The 16,908-nt window shown below is 37.9% G+C and overlaps 1 protein-coding gene across 1 annotated transcript in view; it reads right to left on the bottom strand.

Moving 5' to 3' along the window:
• The window catches only part of ints7 (integrator complex subunit 7), a 66,410-nt gene that overhangs the window by 27,521 nt on the left and 21,981 nt on the right, over window positions 1-16,908 (bottom strand). Inside the window, exons 8-12 of the mRNA XM_043695875.2 lie at window positions 15,738-15,855; window positions 13,792-13,923; window positions 10,432-10,529; window positions 3,632-3,871; window positions 2,029-2,166 (exon numbers count right to left, since the gene is read on the bottom strand). Coding sequence (XP_043551810.2) covers window positions 2,029-2,166; window positions 3,632-3,871; window positions 10,432-10,529; window positions 13,792-13,923; window positions 15,738-15,855 — 726 coding nt within the window. The remainder of the gene's footprint in view (window positions 1-2,028; window positions 2,167-3,631; window positions 3,872-10,431; window positions 10,530-13,791; window positions 13,924-15,737; window positions 15,856-16,908) is intronic.

Below are 16,908 nucleotides of genomic sequence, written 5' to 3'. Positions count from 1 at the left end.
TAAGAGAATTGGTTAATGAGCAGAAAAGAGCAATTCAGGATAAGGGTTCTTTTACAGGTTGACGACCTGTGACCAGTGGGATTTCACAGGGATCAGTGTTGGGACCACAACTGTTTACATTTTATGGAGTCATAGAGATGTACATCATAGAAATAGACCCTTCGGTCCAACCTGTCCATGCTGACCAGATATCCCAACCCAATCTACTCTCACCTGCCAGAACCCGGCCCATATCCCTTCATACCCTTCCTATTCATATCCCCATCCAAATGCCTCTTAAATGTTGCAATTGTACCAGCCTCCACCACATCCTCTGACAGCTCATTCCATACATGTACCACCCTCTGCATGAAAAAGTTGCCCCTTAGGTCTCTTTTATATCTTACCCCTCTCACCCTAAACCTATGCCCTCTAGTTCTGGACTCCCCGACCCCAGGGAAAAGACTTTGCCTATTTATCCTATCCATGCCCCTCATAATTTTGTAAACCTCTACAAGGTCACCCCACAGCCTCCGATGCTCCAGGGAAAACAGCCCCAGCCTGTTCAAATCCTCCAACCCTGGCAACATCCTTGTAAATCTTTCCTGAATCCTTTCAATTTTCACAACATCTTTCCGATAGGAAGGTGACCCAGAATTGCAAGCAACATTCCAACAGTGGCCTCACCAATGTCCTGTACAGCTGCAACATGACCTCCCAACTCCTGTACTCAATACTCTGACCAATAAAGGAAAGCATACCAAACGCCGTCTTCACTATTCTATCTACCTGCGACTCCACTTCCAACAAGCTATGAACCTGCATTCCAAGGTCTCTTTGTTCAGCAACACTCCCTAGGACCTTACCATTAAGTGTATAAGTCCTGCTAAGATTTGCTTTCCCAAAAATTAATGACTTGGTGGAGGAAAGCAGTTAAATATGCACTTGACACAAAAATAAGTGGCAAGGTAGGTTATGAGAGGGATAAAACAACTGAAAGAGAGGAATTGATAGGTTAAGTGGTAGGCAAAAAATTGGAAATGGTGTGTAATGTGGGAAAATATGAATTTATTCATTTTGGAAGAGAAAACAGAAAAAATAAAGAATTATTTAAACGGGAAAAAAAAACTACAGAAAGCTGCAACACAAAGAGTCTTGCACACTATGACATAATAGAGGGCGGTCACAACAAACTATTTTATAGCCAAAGAATGTGCCCAAAAGTGGCAAAATGCAGAAACAAAAAAAAACTTTGCTGGCAGAATAAAAATATTCAAGGGATATTCAATGGAACTAGATAATGTCAGAAAGCTATTACAGGCTATTGGAGAACAGCTTAGTTGAACTTGTCAAATGCTGCAGGGATGATGTGGAGGGTATAATCAGGGATAATGTACTGTGGATGCAGTCCAGAAGATGAAATTTGTGATTTTGGTCAGGGTTATCATGGTACTACCAACAGGGCAGACAAGACAAATAGATTCAAATAGTGAATTGCAAGAGTTTAAACATGCAACCAACACATTCAAGTAACTCAAAGAGGAAAGGGAGAGTAAGGATGGACCATTATTAGGTTTCATTTCTTGCTCCTGTCATTGCCTTCACATTCATCACTTAACTGCACCTTCCCAGCCCAATGGACAGATTGATAATGGGATGCTATTTGGACCTGGAAAAGTTGAAGGAGGGCAATGGAGGTTTTGAAACATGTAGGAGTTGTATTCAAACAAGGGGACACAAGAAGATTGCCTGTAATTTCACCCTTACCTGTGGGAACATACCAGGAAATACTCTCAATGACAGAAAGTCTTTTGCTCTTCCAGCTTTCATGAACCCCTTCGCACAGTCTCACAAACAGTACAGGGGTTCTTTGGCACAGAACAATGATCGGGGGAAACCCTTACAAAGGAAGAAAGAGTACTCCAGCATCCAAGTTACTTTTAGAAGAGACGGATACTCCTCACAAAGCTCAGATTTTTGCATATAAGCAATATTCGTTTAATTTTTGGTTAGGATTCATTCATAAAATATCTTGAAAAAAATACTTACCATTCTGGAGGCCTGCCGAGCAATTCTGTAAACTGTCCAGCCGTTGGCTACATTTTCCAATTGTTGTTTTATGACACCTTTGACTTCAGAAGACAAAGTTTTCTGATTGGCTACAAAAATGACTGCAGCCAACGCTACCTGGCAGGGAAAGAAGAAAGTATAGTAATCATTGTTGCGATTTTGGTTTCCGAGTCTGAGGAAGGACATTTTATTCTATTGAGGGAGTCCAACGAAGGTTCACCAAACTGATTTCTGGGATGGCAGGACTGACAAAAGAGGAAAGACTGGGTCAAACTGGGCCTTTATTTGCTGGAATTTAAAAGAATGAGAGTGGATCTCATAGAAACATACAAAATCTTGATGGGATTGGACAGGCTAGATGCGGGAAAAATGTTCCCAATGTTGAGGAAGTCGAAAACAAGGGCTCATAGTATAAGAATAAGGGCTAAGACATTCAGGACTGAGATGAGGAAGAATTTCTTCACTAGTTGTGAACCTGTGGAATTCTCTACCACAGGAAGCTGTTGGAGCCAGTTTTTTAGAAATAATTAAGAGGGAGCTAGATGTTGTCCTTGTGCTAAAAGTGTCAAGGGGGTATGTGGAGAGGACAGGAATGGGATAATAAGATTGCATAATCAGTCATGACCGTATTAAATGGTAGTGTAGGCTCGAAGGGTTGAATGGCCTAGTCCTGCACATATTCTCTATGTTTCTAAAAAGCTGTAAAAATATTTAAAATACAAAGCAACAACTTACATTTATAAAGTGCCATTAAATGTTGTAAAAGATTCCAAGGCACTTCACAGGACTGTAATCAAACATACTTTTAACCAAAAAGTGAGTCTGATCAAAAGCTGAACTGACAGGTGAAATTAATTTTGATGTTACTCTTACTAAAAAGTCCAGAGTGTGTGAGACAATATAGCTATTTCTTGAGTAAATAATCATATTTAAACACCATTTTTATTTTCAAGCAATATCATGCAATAAACCAATCTAGAAGGCAAATCACAAATATTGTTAGGTAAAGAAAAATTCATATTCATTTATCAAATATGTCACTTTTCAAAGGATTAAAGATTTGTCCTCCCCAAAAATATATTTTTACTTAAGCCATTATTTTAAAATTATAACTCCTAATGTAACCTAGAACACCTTAAAACACAGATGTTATTTGGTTCATTCACTAAAGGTAACAATTCAGGTCACTGAAGACAGTCAACTATACTCATTAGCAGGTAAGCCTCTACATAAATGGGGAAAATGCTCCCATTAGGAAATCATAGTTTTCAATTATAGGTGGAAAAAAAATAAGTGCATTAATAAAAAGAAATATAAAAGATGCTGTTCATGTGATTCATAAAAATGTTCTTGGTCAGTAGTCATACAGGTTCTTTCGGACAGCTAAAATAGGTGCAATGACTGACTGGCCTCTTTTCCAGGCCGTGAAACTCTGAGAATCCTTTCTTGATTCTATTCATCACTAGCTAAGGAACCAGTTTACTAGTTTCTTATACAAAATCAGTAACACTGTACAATTTTATATTTTCCTTTTAATCAAATGTACACTTTTTGATCAAATGAATCTGAACATTTGTTTTACCAGAAGTTCTTGTTGTTTGTCTGTTGATGAAGATCCAATCATTTTATACAATTCCATCAGTTCTCCTAGTATTCCTTCGCCCAAGACAGGCAACTGCATTGCTATAGCTGCAAGGCTATGGCACATTGGAATACGAGCAGTGTCCTGTGCATTATGTAGTTGGGTCAGCAGAGATTCAACCACAGGCTGACTCAGGTGAGGGCGACTACGTGTCAACTTTACCATGCAAGTAAATGCAGTCTGTACAAAGGGGGAAAAGACATCAGAGGATTAAGTACCAATGAAGGCACAAGAAGTACAGGTGCTGAGCCTATTAGATCGTAAAATGCCAGACTTTTCACAATAATCAGAAAACAAATCACAGTAAAAACCTGAATATTATCCCTGACAACCTCATGATTTGCCACAGTGTTAATATGTCAAAGTGCAAAATTTAACAAATATGTCTGTTTATGCAGCATCACAAAGTGCCCACTGATCCCACAATATTAGGTCTCTCATTCCACCATCCTCCCATCTTAATAGCTGATCATCTATAGCAAACTGTGATTGTCAACATCGCTCTAATCACCACCACCCCACCCTTCCAACTTCCAGGATGCCCTTCCAGTCTTCTGACTCCAGATCCCCAATGATGTAGGACTTCACTTTTGTTTCTGTGCAGAAAACAGATCCAAATTGAAACAGTGCTGTTAATTTCAGCAAGACCTCCATTGTCCTAATGAGTTCTTCTGTCTGTAATGCACCATTCCAATCTCCTCACAATATGGAGCTTTAAGTAATCGTTTACTGAGGATGCTTCATTGACAGACACTATAAGGTCTTATTGATTATTGACCTTTAGGTCAACTTCCAGCTCTTTCTGCCCAATTATCCAACTATGGATCTATATTCTAATATAAGCAACCTATCCAACTTTCTTTATAGTTGCTTCACTCTTGTACCTGACCAATCTGATATGACGAATATACCAATTATATTAATGTCAAAAAGGTGTCGCTGCCATCTGGAACTACCTTTCTTGACCAGCCAACTGGACCCTGCCCATCACAAGCCTTCAATTTAGCTATCAGTGCCCTGAAGACCCCGAGATTGAAACTACCAACTCCCAGGCTTTGCTGCCTGCTCACTGAGTGGAAACCATGCATAAGGCAGAGATCTGAACATAATGCAAACTGTGCCCATCTATCAATGCAACCATTAAATGAGGGTCAACATTTACATGACACGTTTCAAAAACCGCGCTTGACAAAAAGTTGTTTCACAAAATTTACCGGGTTTATACAACTGTAAATACTGATAATTCTCAGATTTTGCTCTATTTTTACTTGAATTGGGGATTTTATGGGAGAGGTGTATTTTGCTATTACCTCTTGGTCTCCGTGCTGGTTTTCAACTCTTTCCTTGTATGGTATGACCTCATGTTCCATCTCGGACTGAATATCTCTATTCACCTCCTCAATCCTGGAAGGTTCCAACTTTTTTGATCCTAAGTCCTCGTCACAGTCTTCCTGTTTGTTTTCTCCCTTACCTGGCTCCTCTGAGATTTTACTTGCCCACCTCTACCAGTCCTGGCCTTTCCATTCTTTCCTTCCTAGGCATTTCACTTGTAAACTCAACGACATTGATTTACAATTAAATACTTTTGTTCCCTCAAAGAAAGTGGTAGTTACAATCCAGTGACAATTAGTCCTTGAGATGTTAGGTTAGACTTCAGGTTTCTATCGGAGTTTCATAAGAATGAGGATAGAAAGGAGAGTGGGAAGGAGTTTAAAAGAAGAAAAGTAAATAGGGTAGGGAAGAAAGAGATAAAAACAAATGAGAATAGGCTGAAAAAAAAGACAAAGAATAGGGAGGAACCACAAGAAAACAGAGCAAAATTAAGTGGAGATACTGAGTTATGCGAAGTGATTTATATTTTTATATTCATTAGGTAAACTAGTATATACAGATAGTGTGTGATGTTCACATGCGTACAGTTGAACTTCATAAATACTGTAAAATAAAGTAATTTATTTTCAAATTCAGAGCAATTCACAATCTTAATGACAATAAATCTCAATGTGATGATAATCTTTTAAGCTCTGCAACATTGTTAAAACCTATTCATATTTCAAAAATTGCGAGTGGGAGGTGCACAATGGTGTTTATAAATTCATCACACCAATCTCTCAGTCTTATCTAAATTACAATGGAAAGTACAGTCAGACAGAGTTGGAAAGACAACTGGAAGAATAGGAGTGCCTTCCAAGATGATTTTGTATTCTCTCTGATAGTCATGCTGTGGGACTGAGAGCAAGTTGTCGACTCATTTCACTGTAATTAGTGGATGCATGACAGCAAAATTACAAAAAAGGTTTGTATCACAATCAGTAAAGGATGGGTGATGATGGGAGGTTCATATTTATAGTTCATAAAGCGGAAACACTTACTAACGCTGTTTGATGGTACATTCCAGTCTATTATTAAATTTAATTCTTACTGCTTCTCTTTAATGTTACTGTCCTGTTATTGTTATTTCTCATTCACATTTTATTGATCAGGGAATTGTTCAGCACAGAAGAGAGGTCACTTGACCAGTCTGTCCTGCACCAGCTCATAGGAAGAGTTGCCCAATGTAATCCTACATCTCACCCTTAGCCCCATAACTGCAATTGCAAATACACCGGATGTTTTGGAAGTGCCGGTGTTGGACTGGAGTGTACAAAGTTAAAAATCACTGTCTGTCTCTCTGGGTTGGGGGGTTGTGAGTGTGACAGAGAGTGTATATGTGTGTGTGTATGTGAGTGTAGAGTGTCTTAAGTCTGTGAGGGGGTGCATATGAGAGTGTGGGAGTGTGTGCGCGCGCCTGGAGTTGGGAGTTGTAAGTGTATGTGAGAGACAGTGTAACAACACCCCAGCCCAGACAGACAGACAGACAGACAGGCAGACAGGCAGGCAGACAGGCAGGCAGACAGGCAGACAGACAGACAGACAGACACACACACAGACACACACACAGACACACACACAGACACACACACAGACACACACACAGACACACACACAGACACACACACACACACACAGACACACAGACAGACAAAGACCCACATGCACACACATACATATATTTTGTGGGGTGAATTTGTACTTGCAGAGTTACAATGTACTTTGCTCAAAAACTGCATGAATTCATGTAAAACTCTGTTATCTGGCTTTTTAGATTAGAATCAATCTAAACTTCATGGCATAGACTGAGAACACAGGGGGCTAACACCTTCAACATATTGTCTAGCTAACACCAATTGTTACAGTTAACCTGAGAATGCAACTTTTATATAAAAAAAAGTTTTGTGATTTACACATGCAAGAAGTGAAACTATCATGGTATTCGAACAGATGAAAGACTCAACAGACAATCAAGGTATTTTTCAATGTATAATTTCAGTTACATCGCACTGTAAATTTTTGCTATAAATTCTGTGGTCTTACAATTGTGTCCTCCACAACTACCTGATGAAGGAGTGACGCTCCGAAAGCTAGTGTGCTTCCAATTAAACCTGTTGGACTATAACCTAGTGTTGTCTGATTTTTAATTTTGGACACTGGATGTTATAAATCTTGAAAAAAAAACTGAAAATTCTGGAAATATTCAGAAGGTCTAGTAACATCTGTAGACACAGAAATAGAGCTATCTCTTCAGATCTGTGACTTTTCACCAAAAAGGTTTTCAGTAACTAGAAGGTATAGTGTGGGGAGAACAACTAAAAGGGAAGACCTGCAAGACGCTGGAGCAGGGATTATTCCTTGGTAAACATTTCCAAGTGGAATGTTAAAGGGAGCAGTAAATGTGAATGTCAAGAAAGAGTGTCCAAATGAGGTGTGCAGAGCATGATGGAATGTATGAAACACAAGCAGGAGCAGGCCATTTCGCCAATCAAGCCTGCTGTGCCATTCATGACGACCATGGATGACATGACTGGCTTCAATTCCAATTTCTCACTTGCCCCCCACAATAGCCCTCCACTATTATAGACCAAAAATCCATCTAACGCAAGTTGGAATATATTCAAAGATCCAGTCTGCACTTGGGATTCAAAATTCCCAAGGTTAATTCTCCATTTCTTTTCCAGATGGAGAGCTCTTTTTTTCTCCTTAATTCTAGATACCCCAGAAGAAGCATCATTGCAGCATCCCCACTGTCAAGCACACCCCATTCTGCCCTCAAGTATTTTTTACGCTTCCATGGATCATTTCCTGCTTCTCAAATCTACTGATCATATGACTAACCTTTCCTTACATCCCATTCCAGTGGAACTTCTCTGAACCATCTCCAATGCAAGTATATCCCTTTGAAAAATGATAACTGCCATTTGAATGTAAAGTAGAGAAGAAACAAAGGAACAAAAATGAAATAAGGCAAATGGGGTGGATATCATGATTTACAATTGTTCAATTCAATGTTGAGCGCAGAAAGCTGTAGCACACCCAACTGAAAAGTGAGGGACTGTACCTTCAATTTGTGAAATAAAACTGTAGCAAATAGGTCAGAGTGGGACTAACATGAAGAATTAAAATCGATAAAATGTGGAGCTGGAAAAGCACAACAGATCAGGCAGCATCGGAGGAGCAGGAAAGTAGACATTTCAGGTCAGGACTCTTCTCAGGACAGAACTGCTGTGGGAGTTGGTGGGTTTGAAATTAAGGTTGTGCTCAGTCAATTTCCAGATATGGAAACGAAGAGATCCAAAAAGAGGAGAGAGGTGTCAGAGATGGTCCAGGTGAATTTAAAGTTGAAGTGGAAAGTGTGGGAGCACAAAGCAGTGCTGATACAGTCATCAATGTAGTGGTGGAAAAGGTAAGGGATGGTGCTGGTGTAGCTGCGGATGCAGAACTATTCCACGTATCCTATGAAGAGGCAGGCATAAGTCAGACCACGCAGTTGCCCATAGCCACCCCTTTAGTTTTTAGGAAGTGGGAGACAAAAGAAATTAAAATGAATTAAAATAACATTTGACTGGAAGCTCAAGCTTACTGACTGAATGGAAGAGTTCCAGAAAACAGTTACTCAGTCCCTGATGTAAAATGACCACATCATGAACAACAAATACAAGGCATGCGAAATTAAAGAAAAAGTAATAAATCTCTTTCACTCGGAATGAATATCAGAAACCTTGGACAACAAGGAGGTCAGAAGTAAAGGGGCAAATGTTGCAATGCCCAAGCTTGCATGGTGAAAAATGCTGGAGGTGGTGGGGGACCAGAAAAAGGGATGGGAAACGAGACCAGATCAGAACTGGAACAAGGTACTAACTATACATCCCACAAAAGTAGGCATAGTTAGGATCCACGTAATGCCTAAAGGAACATCTTTTATTTAGAGCAAATCAGTGGTGATAAAGCAGTTGTCACACAATCCAAGAACAAGCTCAGTCAGCCAGAGGAGGATAATGGTAGATAGGGAATTGTCTCTTCACTCAAGAAAAAGGCGGAGAGCTGTCAGACAATTCTGTTGGGGATAGAGGGACTGGAAGTCCATGGTGAAAAGAAGACAGTAAGAGTCAGTAAATTGTCAAAGGCCAATGTTGGAATAAGGGGAGAAAAAGAAAATCAGTAAAACTTGAGATAAGAAAACAAAATCAGCTCAATGGGGCAGAACAGACTGAAAAAAAAAATGGATTGACTAAGGTGGGTGCTATTTGTATTTTGGGAAGGTGGTGAAAGCAGTCTTTTCAGCTTTCCACCTCAGCCTCCTAATACTGAATTATTTGTATGTTGTGTTACAACTTGCTTTGTCCTTTCACAATGAAACATTTTATCATTTAATCTTTCCTGTGTCCCCACCATATTAAAGAGCCTATACTATGGTTTCTTCCCAACCTCCCATTCTCAATTGTTCAAAACTATTAGATTTCAGAGAAGGCACAGACCTTAAATATTAACTCTGTTTCTCACTCAGAGACTGCCAGACCTGAGTGTTATGAGCATTTCCTGTTTCTATTTCTCTTCAAGTATATGTTCAATTGCCATTTGAAAGTTCCCACTGAATGTGATATTACCACTCGATCAGCTGGTGCTTTCAGCAGATTTCAGCAACCCTCTGCAAGACAAGCATTCTCATCATATGCCACTTCAAAATAATCTGTGATAAAACTACGACTTCTGATTACTGACACACTTGCCAGGGGAAACTAAACATTTTGATTTTGAACATGCTTCCCACTCATTGTGTTCTTCTTATGCAATGATTTAGCTGTGATTGAAACTGGCATAAAATGTGGTTAGTGACCCAGGCTTGAATCAGGGTTCGACAGGAAGCAACTCTCCTTCCGGACCCTGCAGTTTAACTACATCAGTGAAATTGCACTTCAAATAAAACAGGTAAGGAATTTTCCTGCGGCAGACGGTCAAAAACTACTCTGCCTGAAAAATAAAAATCAAAAATTGTAGCACCCCAAAATCAAGGCACACAATGTCTCATTCACAAGTGATATATTCTATCGAGGAGAAAAGTGATGCCCATCCTCCATTGAAAGATATCATACATAGTAAACTGACTGAAAAAGGACTATGCGTTCATTAATCAATGCCATTGCCATTAACAGTAATACTGTAGTACTCTAATTTACATCTTAAACAGTACTGATCTCAAAAAAGGCGTATTATAAGAAATAAAATTGGTTTCAGTCTTTTTGGCTGTAAATTCAAAACTGAAAGCAAAGACTGCAATAACATCCTAAGGCATGGCAAATATAATCATTCCATGGTAACAGGATATAAGCCATCTTCCACATTCACAAGCAGATTTTATTCCTTACCTTTAAAGCATTCTGTGCTCCTACACCATTTTCCTGGCTGCAAAGAACTAGGAGAGACTCCAGTGCAAATACTGCATCCTGTTCCAAAGACAAAAAATCTGCAAGCAGCAAAAATGATTAAAATGAAATGTCTGGGGTGGTAGTTAGATATTACTTTACATCCAATGATAAGTGGTAAACAAACAGCAAAATGTTGGAGGTTGGGAACTACAAAGGTTGAGTGCTAATAGTGGCCTTGCAATTTCACTTCTTTTTGTTGAAATTGGGCTTTTAACAAAAGCAAAAGAATGGATGTTCTTAACCTCAGCAAATTTCTGCTTAGACAAGTCAAAGTCATTGTTAGTGTTAACTGATGCACAAAGGATCGAACTTCATCCTTTATTTTGCAGGTTAGAGTAGCATGCTTACTGCAATGGGTGATGGTGGAACAATAAAATGTAATGTTGTGGAAGAACAGAAATGATCAGAAATTTCCACCACAGTCAGTAAAATTTATTTATTAATGTTCAAAATAATTGTAATACAAATTGAGATTTACATGCTTTTGTGACCAATTTTCTCAACCAAATGTGTAACGCACAACTTCAGTATTTGAATAATGTTTTGTGGAAAAACAAAAACTACCAGAATTTTTTCTTTACGCATGAATAAAGGTGTGCACTGTGCAACAAAACATAACTTTATAATTTATAGTTTCAGCAAAAATGAACAAGAACAAGAAATAGCTATAACATGCAACATTGGACTATTGGTGATCAGAATAGAAGTTATCAGTTGATATATGCAATCCAGATAGCAACACATTTGGTTATCATTTAAAACAGGTTGTTGCTTCCTATTGATTAGTTTTCATTTTAAAGTCACTAATGATCACAAATCTTCATGTAGTCTTCCAGTTTCATCTCCCAATTCAGAAACTGGATGAATACATGAGGTTTTTGCATCCCCCATACCGTATTTAAAGGAAGGAAATTAAATGATACATGAAAATATTACCTCTGTGATGCATCTTTGGCTGTTATGCTAATGCTACACACTGAGTAGTTATTTTGTTATCATAAAAGAGAGATAAAAAAATCAAGGTCCCAGAGATTAAAAAAATTCAAGGTCAAACTCACAAAACTCCAATCCCCATATGTATTGTAATAGTCAATTCTTGCCAAATACAATTAACAATACTGTCAATTATGCCACAAACAGAAGTGCAATCTTTAATTATTTTATTTCTTGAGTCGTGACATCATGCTTGCTTATTTGTTCGAGTTTGGTTGTCTCCAAAACATCAAAAGACAACAGAAGTCTATATGAATACTTCTGGTGTCCACCAAGCTACTGATCAATTTTCTTCCATTTTACTCATGAGGATTAAAGTGTGCATTGTTCTTTTCTGAAATATGATTGCCTATTTCGATATCGTTATCCATTAGTCATTCTGGGCAAACCTTAAAAAATCTTAAAACTACCCCTGAAATCAAATTTGCATGCTTGCCAAAGTTAGTGCCTCAACAATTCTATACCCAAACTGCTAGACAAAATAAATTCTAACAGCATGAAACAGAGTTCAGAAAAAATAAAAGCTATCTATAAGCTCTTCTATTCCACCTTTCCTTTTCTCCAATTACCAGTTCTACTCATCCCTCACTACACACAATTCCTGAATATACTCAAGTTCAATACTATCCCTGATAGTGGAATAACCATTCAAGGCAGCTGACAAAGCATCTGAGACCCTATCAATTTGCACACAAAGACCTCAAAAGTATTACATGATTGGTGTCAAGATAAGACAAATTATAACCTTTCAGAAGTCATCACAAAAACAAGTCCCAGATCCCATTCCTCTCAGTCTCAAATGTGATTATAGTGTCTTTTGCTCATTTTGATAGTGCTGTCACCACAGCCTTCAATCCAAGTGTCTTTGCATGCTTCAGTCTGGGATTTTTTTATTATCGCCAATTCAGATTTACACCCAATTCTACCCTTTGTTCATTCATATCCTTTCATCCATTCCTCCTTTAAATAAAAAATTGATTTGAACATATTTTACTGAAGGAATTAAAATCCATAATGTTAACAGGCAAGTGCATGCTCATCTGACAACACTACGGATTTTGATTGGAATATTTCAAACAAATTAAAAATACCATAAGAAGATTATTACATAAAAATATAAATATAATTCTGGACAAACTTACATTTTAAAACAATTTAATTTAATCATTTTCTTCAAGTGTCTACTTTTAATCAGATTGACTAATAACAAAATAACACATTTAAAATCAAGTTAGAGAAGGATCTTTAAAGCATAGTCCTATTATTGACACCTTGAGATGAAGCTGAATGTTGGTTCACATTTATTTATAGTCTTCTGAGTGCCAATGACTCATGGAGCTAGAAATTTAAATAAGCTTCATGATGAGTTATATAAATATATGGTTGTTAGGGCTGCATCTGCCCATAATGTTTGTCATTTAGTCTATTTGGTCAAACAAAATTTTAAGGGAAGCTATAAAAGCATATTAAAATGCTGAGCAAAATAAAACACCATTTGTTATTCTTCAGACATGATATTTCAGCTGTTATTGCAAACACGGAAAGGTGTATTGTTTTTATTATTAATTTAACACTAGATCTGCACAATTAACAGAATATTTAACACAGAATATTTAACACAGAATTTACAGAATAATAAGGAGCGGCACTGTGGGTCAGTAATTAGCACTGCTGCTTCACGGCACCCGGAACCTGGATTCAATTCCAACCTTGGGCAACTCGCTTTGTGGAGTTTGCACATTCTCCCACATTGGACAGGTTTACTCCCAAAGTCCAAAGATTGATACATTAGGTGGATTGGCCATGCTAAATTATCCACAGTATCCAGGAAGGTGCAAGCCAAGTGGATTAGCCATGGGAAATGCACGGTTACAGGAATGGTCGGCAGGTGGGTATGGTTGGGCTGCTCTTTGGAGGTTTGGTTATGGATTCGATGGGCTGAATGGCCTGCTTCTACACCATAGGGATTCTATGATCTTACTTATCCCACTAGTATTGACTATAATTGTTTCCTTACTCCTGATCTCTTAACAGACATAAGCTGTACTTCTACGATTCGTCAACTACTGGCTGTAAATGCCATTATAAATAGTATTATATAATCAATAGGACTTATAAGTAAAGAACTAGATCAACGAATTTGACTCTAATTTAGAATCCTGAATGACTTTCTGAACCTGTTCAATTACTAACTTCATGAATGGAGGATAGGCATATTGATTTTATTTTCTCCTACATTGAAGACCTTCCAAATCATTGCAATCAACCTAGAAAACTGGAACCCAACATTTGTTTTTCCAAGATTACCTTTCTCCAAGCAGGAAGCTATATTTGTCAGAACAGTAACACTGTGGGCTGCAAGTGCACAGTTGCTATGGTAACAACACTCTTGCACAAGTTTTATCAGGTCATCAGGATGCACAGGAGCAGTAGTGTTTCCTTTTAAAGGAGAAGAAATGCAAATAGATCAGCTGCATTCATATTTCAATCATCCAGCATACAAATCAGCAAGTCCAATCAGTTATTTACTTCAAAATAAGGTTAGGCACTTCTTGTTTAATCCTGGACTCGATTTTCGCCATGTGCAGAGCAGAAACAAATTCGCGACAGCGTAGCTGAGAGAAACAAATTAACGCATTTTATTACCAATTTTAGTGATATCTTAACGTACAGCTACATACCTATTCAATTTTTTGGAAATGAGAGCTGTAAGCTACTAAACAAATGAGGTCCTATATTTGTGAAATTTCTGATGGAAGGAACAAAAGGACTGCAAATGCAAGTGCAATCTTTTCAGTTGAGAACTTAGGACCTCTCATTTTGAAGAACATGGTTCACTAACTCTTGACAAATGATAATAACTTTAAAACACTGTCAGGCAAGAAAATGGAGGGGCTCTTGTGGTGGAGTGAGAGCGTCCCTACGTCTGAGCGAGGAAGCCTGGGCTCAAGTCCCACCTGCTTCAGAGGTGTGTCATAACATCTCCAAACAGGTTGATGAAAACAAAAAGTCAGCAAAGAAATACTATTCATTCAAATGTCTAATTTCTTACTCAAATATTTTCACAGAATATCACTCCAGTATAGTTGAGGGAGTGTTATGGTTTTGAATTGGTTATATTTTGGGGAAAATGTTAAACTATGGCCCAGGTGGATTTAAAAGAGCCCGCAGCACTTGGTTGATGGGCTGGGGAGTTACTGTCCTGGCCAACATTTCTCCTTCAATCAATATCATTATAACAAACTATCTTGTTATTGAAATAAAATGGAAAATTCCAGAAAACTCAATAAGTTTGGTAGCATTGGTGGAGACAGAGAAACAGTTAACCTTTTCAGACCAGAATAACTATTCTTCAAAACTGTGAAGGGCTGGAAAATGACCTTGCTAAATAAATTGCCAGATTGACTATTTTATAACAGTGACTACACTCCAAATTTTATATTTGGTGATATAGCACTTTGGGACATCCTGAGGTTGTGAAAAGCATAACGCCTTTTTTTTTCTTTATTTTCCCTCTTGCACCATAATTGGTCCTGAAGTAGAAGTTGCACAGCAGGCAGTTAACCTCCAGGAGCTCTGCCAAAAGCCCCCACCTTTTGTGTATGAGCTAAGATAATGATGGCTGACATACTGGCTGGATGCTTCCATTGTTAAATACTGTTTCCACAATGTCATAAAATATCTATATGGAGGATGAAACATGCTGATTCTCCTGCTCCCACTTCAAGATCATTTAGACAGACTGTAGCATCCCCACTGTTAAGTATATGTTAGTTGAGTACTGGATTGCATTCAAGTGGTAGCATTTAATGGGGATTCACTTGTGCTTTGATAGACAGCAGTCTAATTGAGATGCAGAGGGCTCTTATGGCACAGTGGTAGAAGCCTTACTGGGGCCAGAAGGTCCATCTGCTCCAGAGGTGTCTCATAAAATGTCTGAATTAAAAATATTTTTAATCAATGTGTTGAGGCACATGCTCATGGTGCATCTCTAAATAAAAACAAAAGATTATACACACATTCTAGCCTTCACCAACTGGCTATCTGAAACAGCCCAACTGTCAATCATTTAAGCCCATGTAACTCAAATGAATTGGGTGCCTTTATATCAGTTAATTCTCAATCTGACCAATCCAGTCTGCATTAAAAGCAAATACTTCCAGCTTTAGAAACAATCTTTTCAGAGAACTGCAGAGCAAAGTTCAATTTCATATATCTGATTGAAATCACTGGTGCTAAGAAGTTAGCCTTACCTTGCGAATTGTAATAGTACTGATTCATAGCAATAGTTCCAGACAATGTGGACAAAACAGAAAGCGTACCCAATTTCAAGTTGTCATAAGGGCTCTGAAGGGCACATTCACACAGTGACTTGATAAAAAAGAGAAAAAGTTATCACAATGTCATTAAGGAACAGGAATCAAAGACAAGTCATTTCATAAAAAGATAGATGTTATATTGATAAAACGACAAATTTGACACTTTGTAAGGTTTGGATTAAATGTGATAACCCATTAAATTTGATGAGCTTGCTATTCTCATAAAGGGTAATGGTTAATAAAGCAAATGACTAACTATAAATCAATATACACATTGAACAATCCCAACTGAAAACACTTCTGGCAATGTATCACTGGTACTAATCTTAAATGCAGAACTTTTAAATTTATTTCCTTATTTTTCTACTTTGTACCTAAGATTTTGTACCTAGGTACCTTGGTACCTAAGATGGTACTGGGAATGGCAACATTGTACACTTTTCACTGTATTCCTGTATCCCTGTACTTCAATACACATCACAATAAAATCTAATTCAATTTCTAATCTATCAGGTACCAAAGCAAACAGACGCTTGGAAGCACAATCTGCAAATGTTACATATGACAGTAATCTGCATTTATTACATGATTTTCACATGAGAGAAAAGCCCAAAGCTCTTTAGAAATAGCTGTAGGAAAACAAACATTCAGCCAGAGAAGTTTGTATTAAAATGGGTAGCCAAACACTTCATCAAAATTATGGTGTTTGAAGGTTTTAAAGGTTGAAGAGATGTGGAGGCATTGAATAAGGAGTTCAAAAAAATTCAGTTGATAAGCTCTGTCATCAATGATGGGGAAGTGAGGAGAGAAGTAATTTTACATTGAATTTTGATCTGAAATACACTAACCAAAGAGGTGGATTCAACAGTAGCTTTCACAATAATTGACATGGGCACAAAAGGCCAAATGGTTTTCTTTTGTGCCATGTGACTACCAACAGTCAGCCAACCCATTATGTTGGCAATCAGGCAGGCTTGAAGAGACGCAGGGCCTGTGCTATATTTTTCTTTGTTCTATATTAATGTATATTAATGATTTAGACACAAATATAGAAAGCTTTATCAATAAGCTCGCAATAGAAAACCATTTAAAATCCAGATCAAAG

The sequence above is a fragment of the Chiloscyllium plagiosum genome, unplaced genomic scaffold, assembly GCF_037043375.1.
Source record: "Chiloscyllium plagiosum isolate Xiang-an unplaced genomic scaffold, Cpla_swu_hap1 HiC_scaffold_10, whole genome shotgun sequence".
In the NCBI taxonomy this organism is placed as follows: domain Eukaryota; kingdom Metazoa; phylum Chordata; class Chondrichthyes; order Orectolobiformes; family Hemiscylliidae; genus Chiloscyllium; species Chiloscyllium plagiosum.
This window is presented reverse-complemented; position numbering and strand designations above follow the sequence as displayed.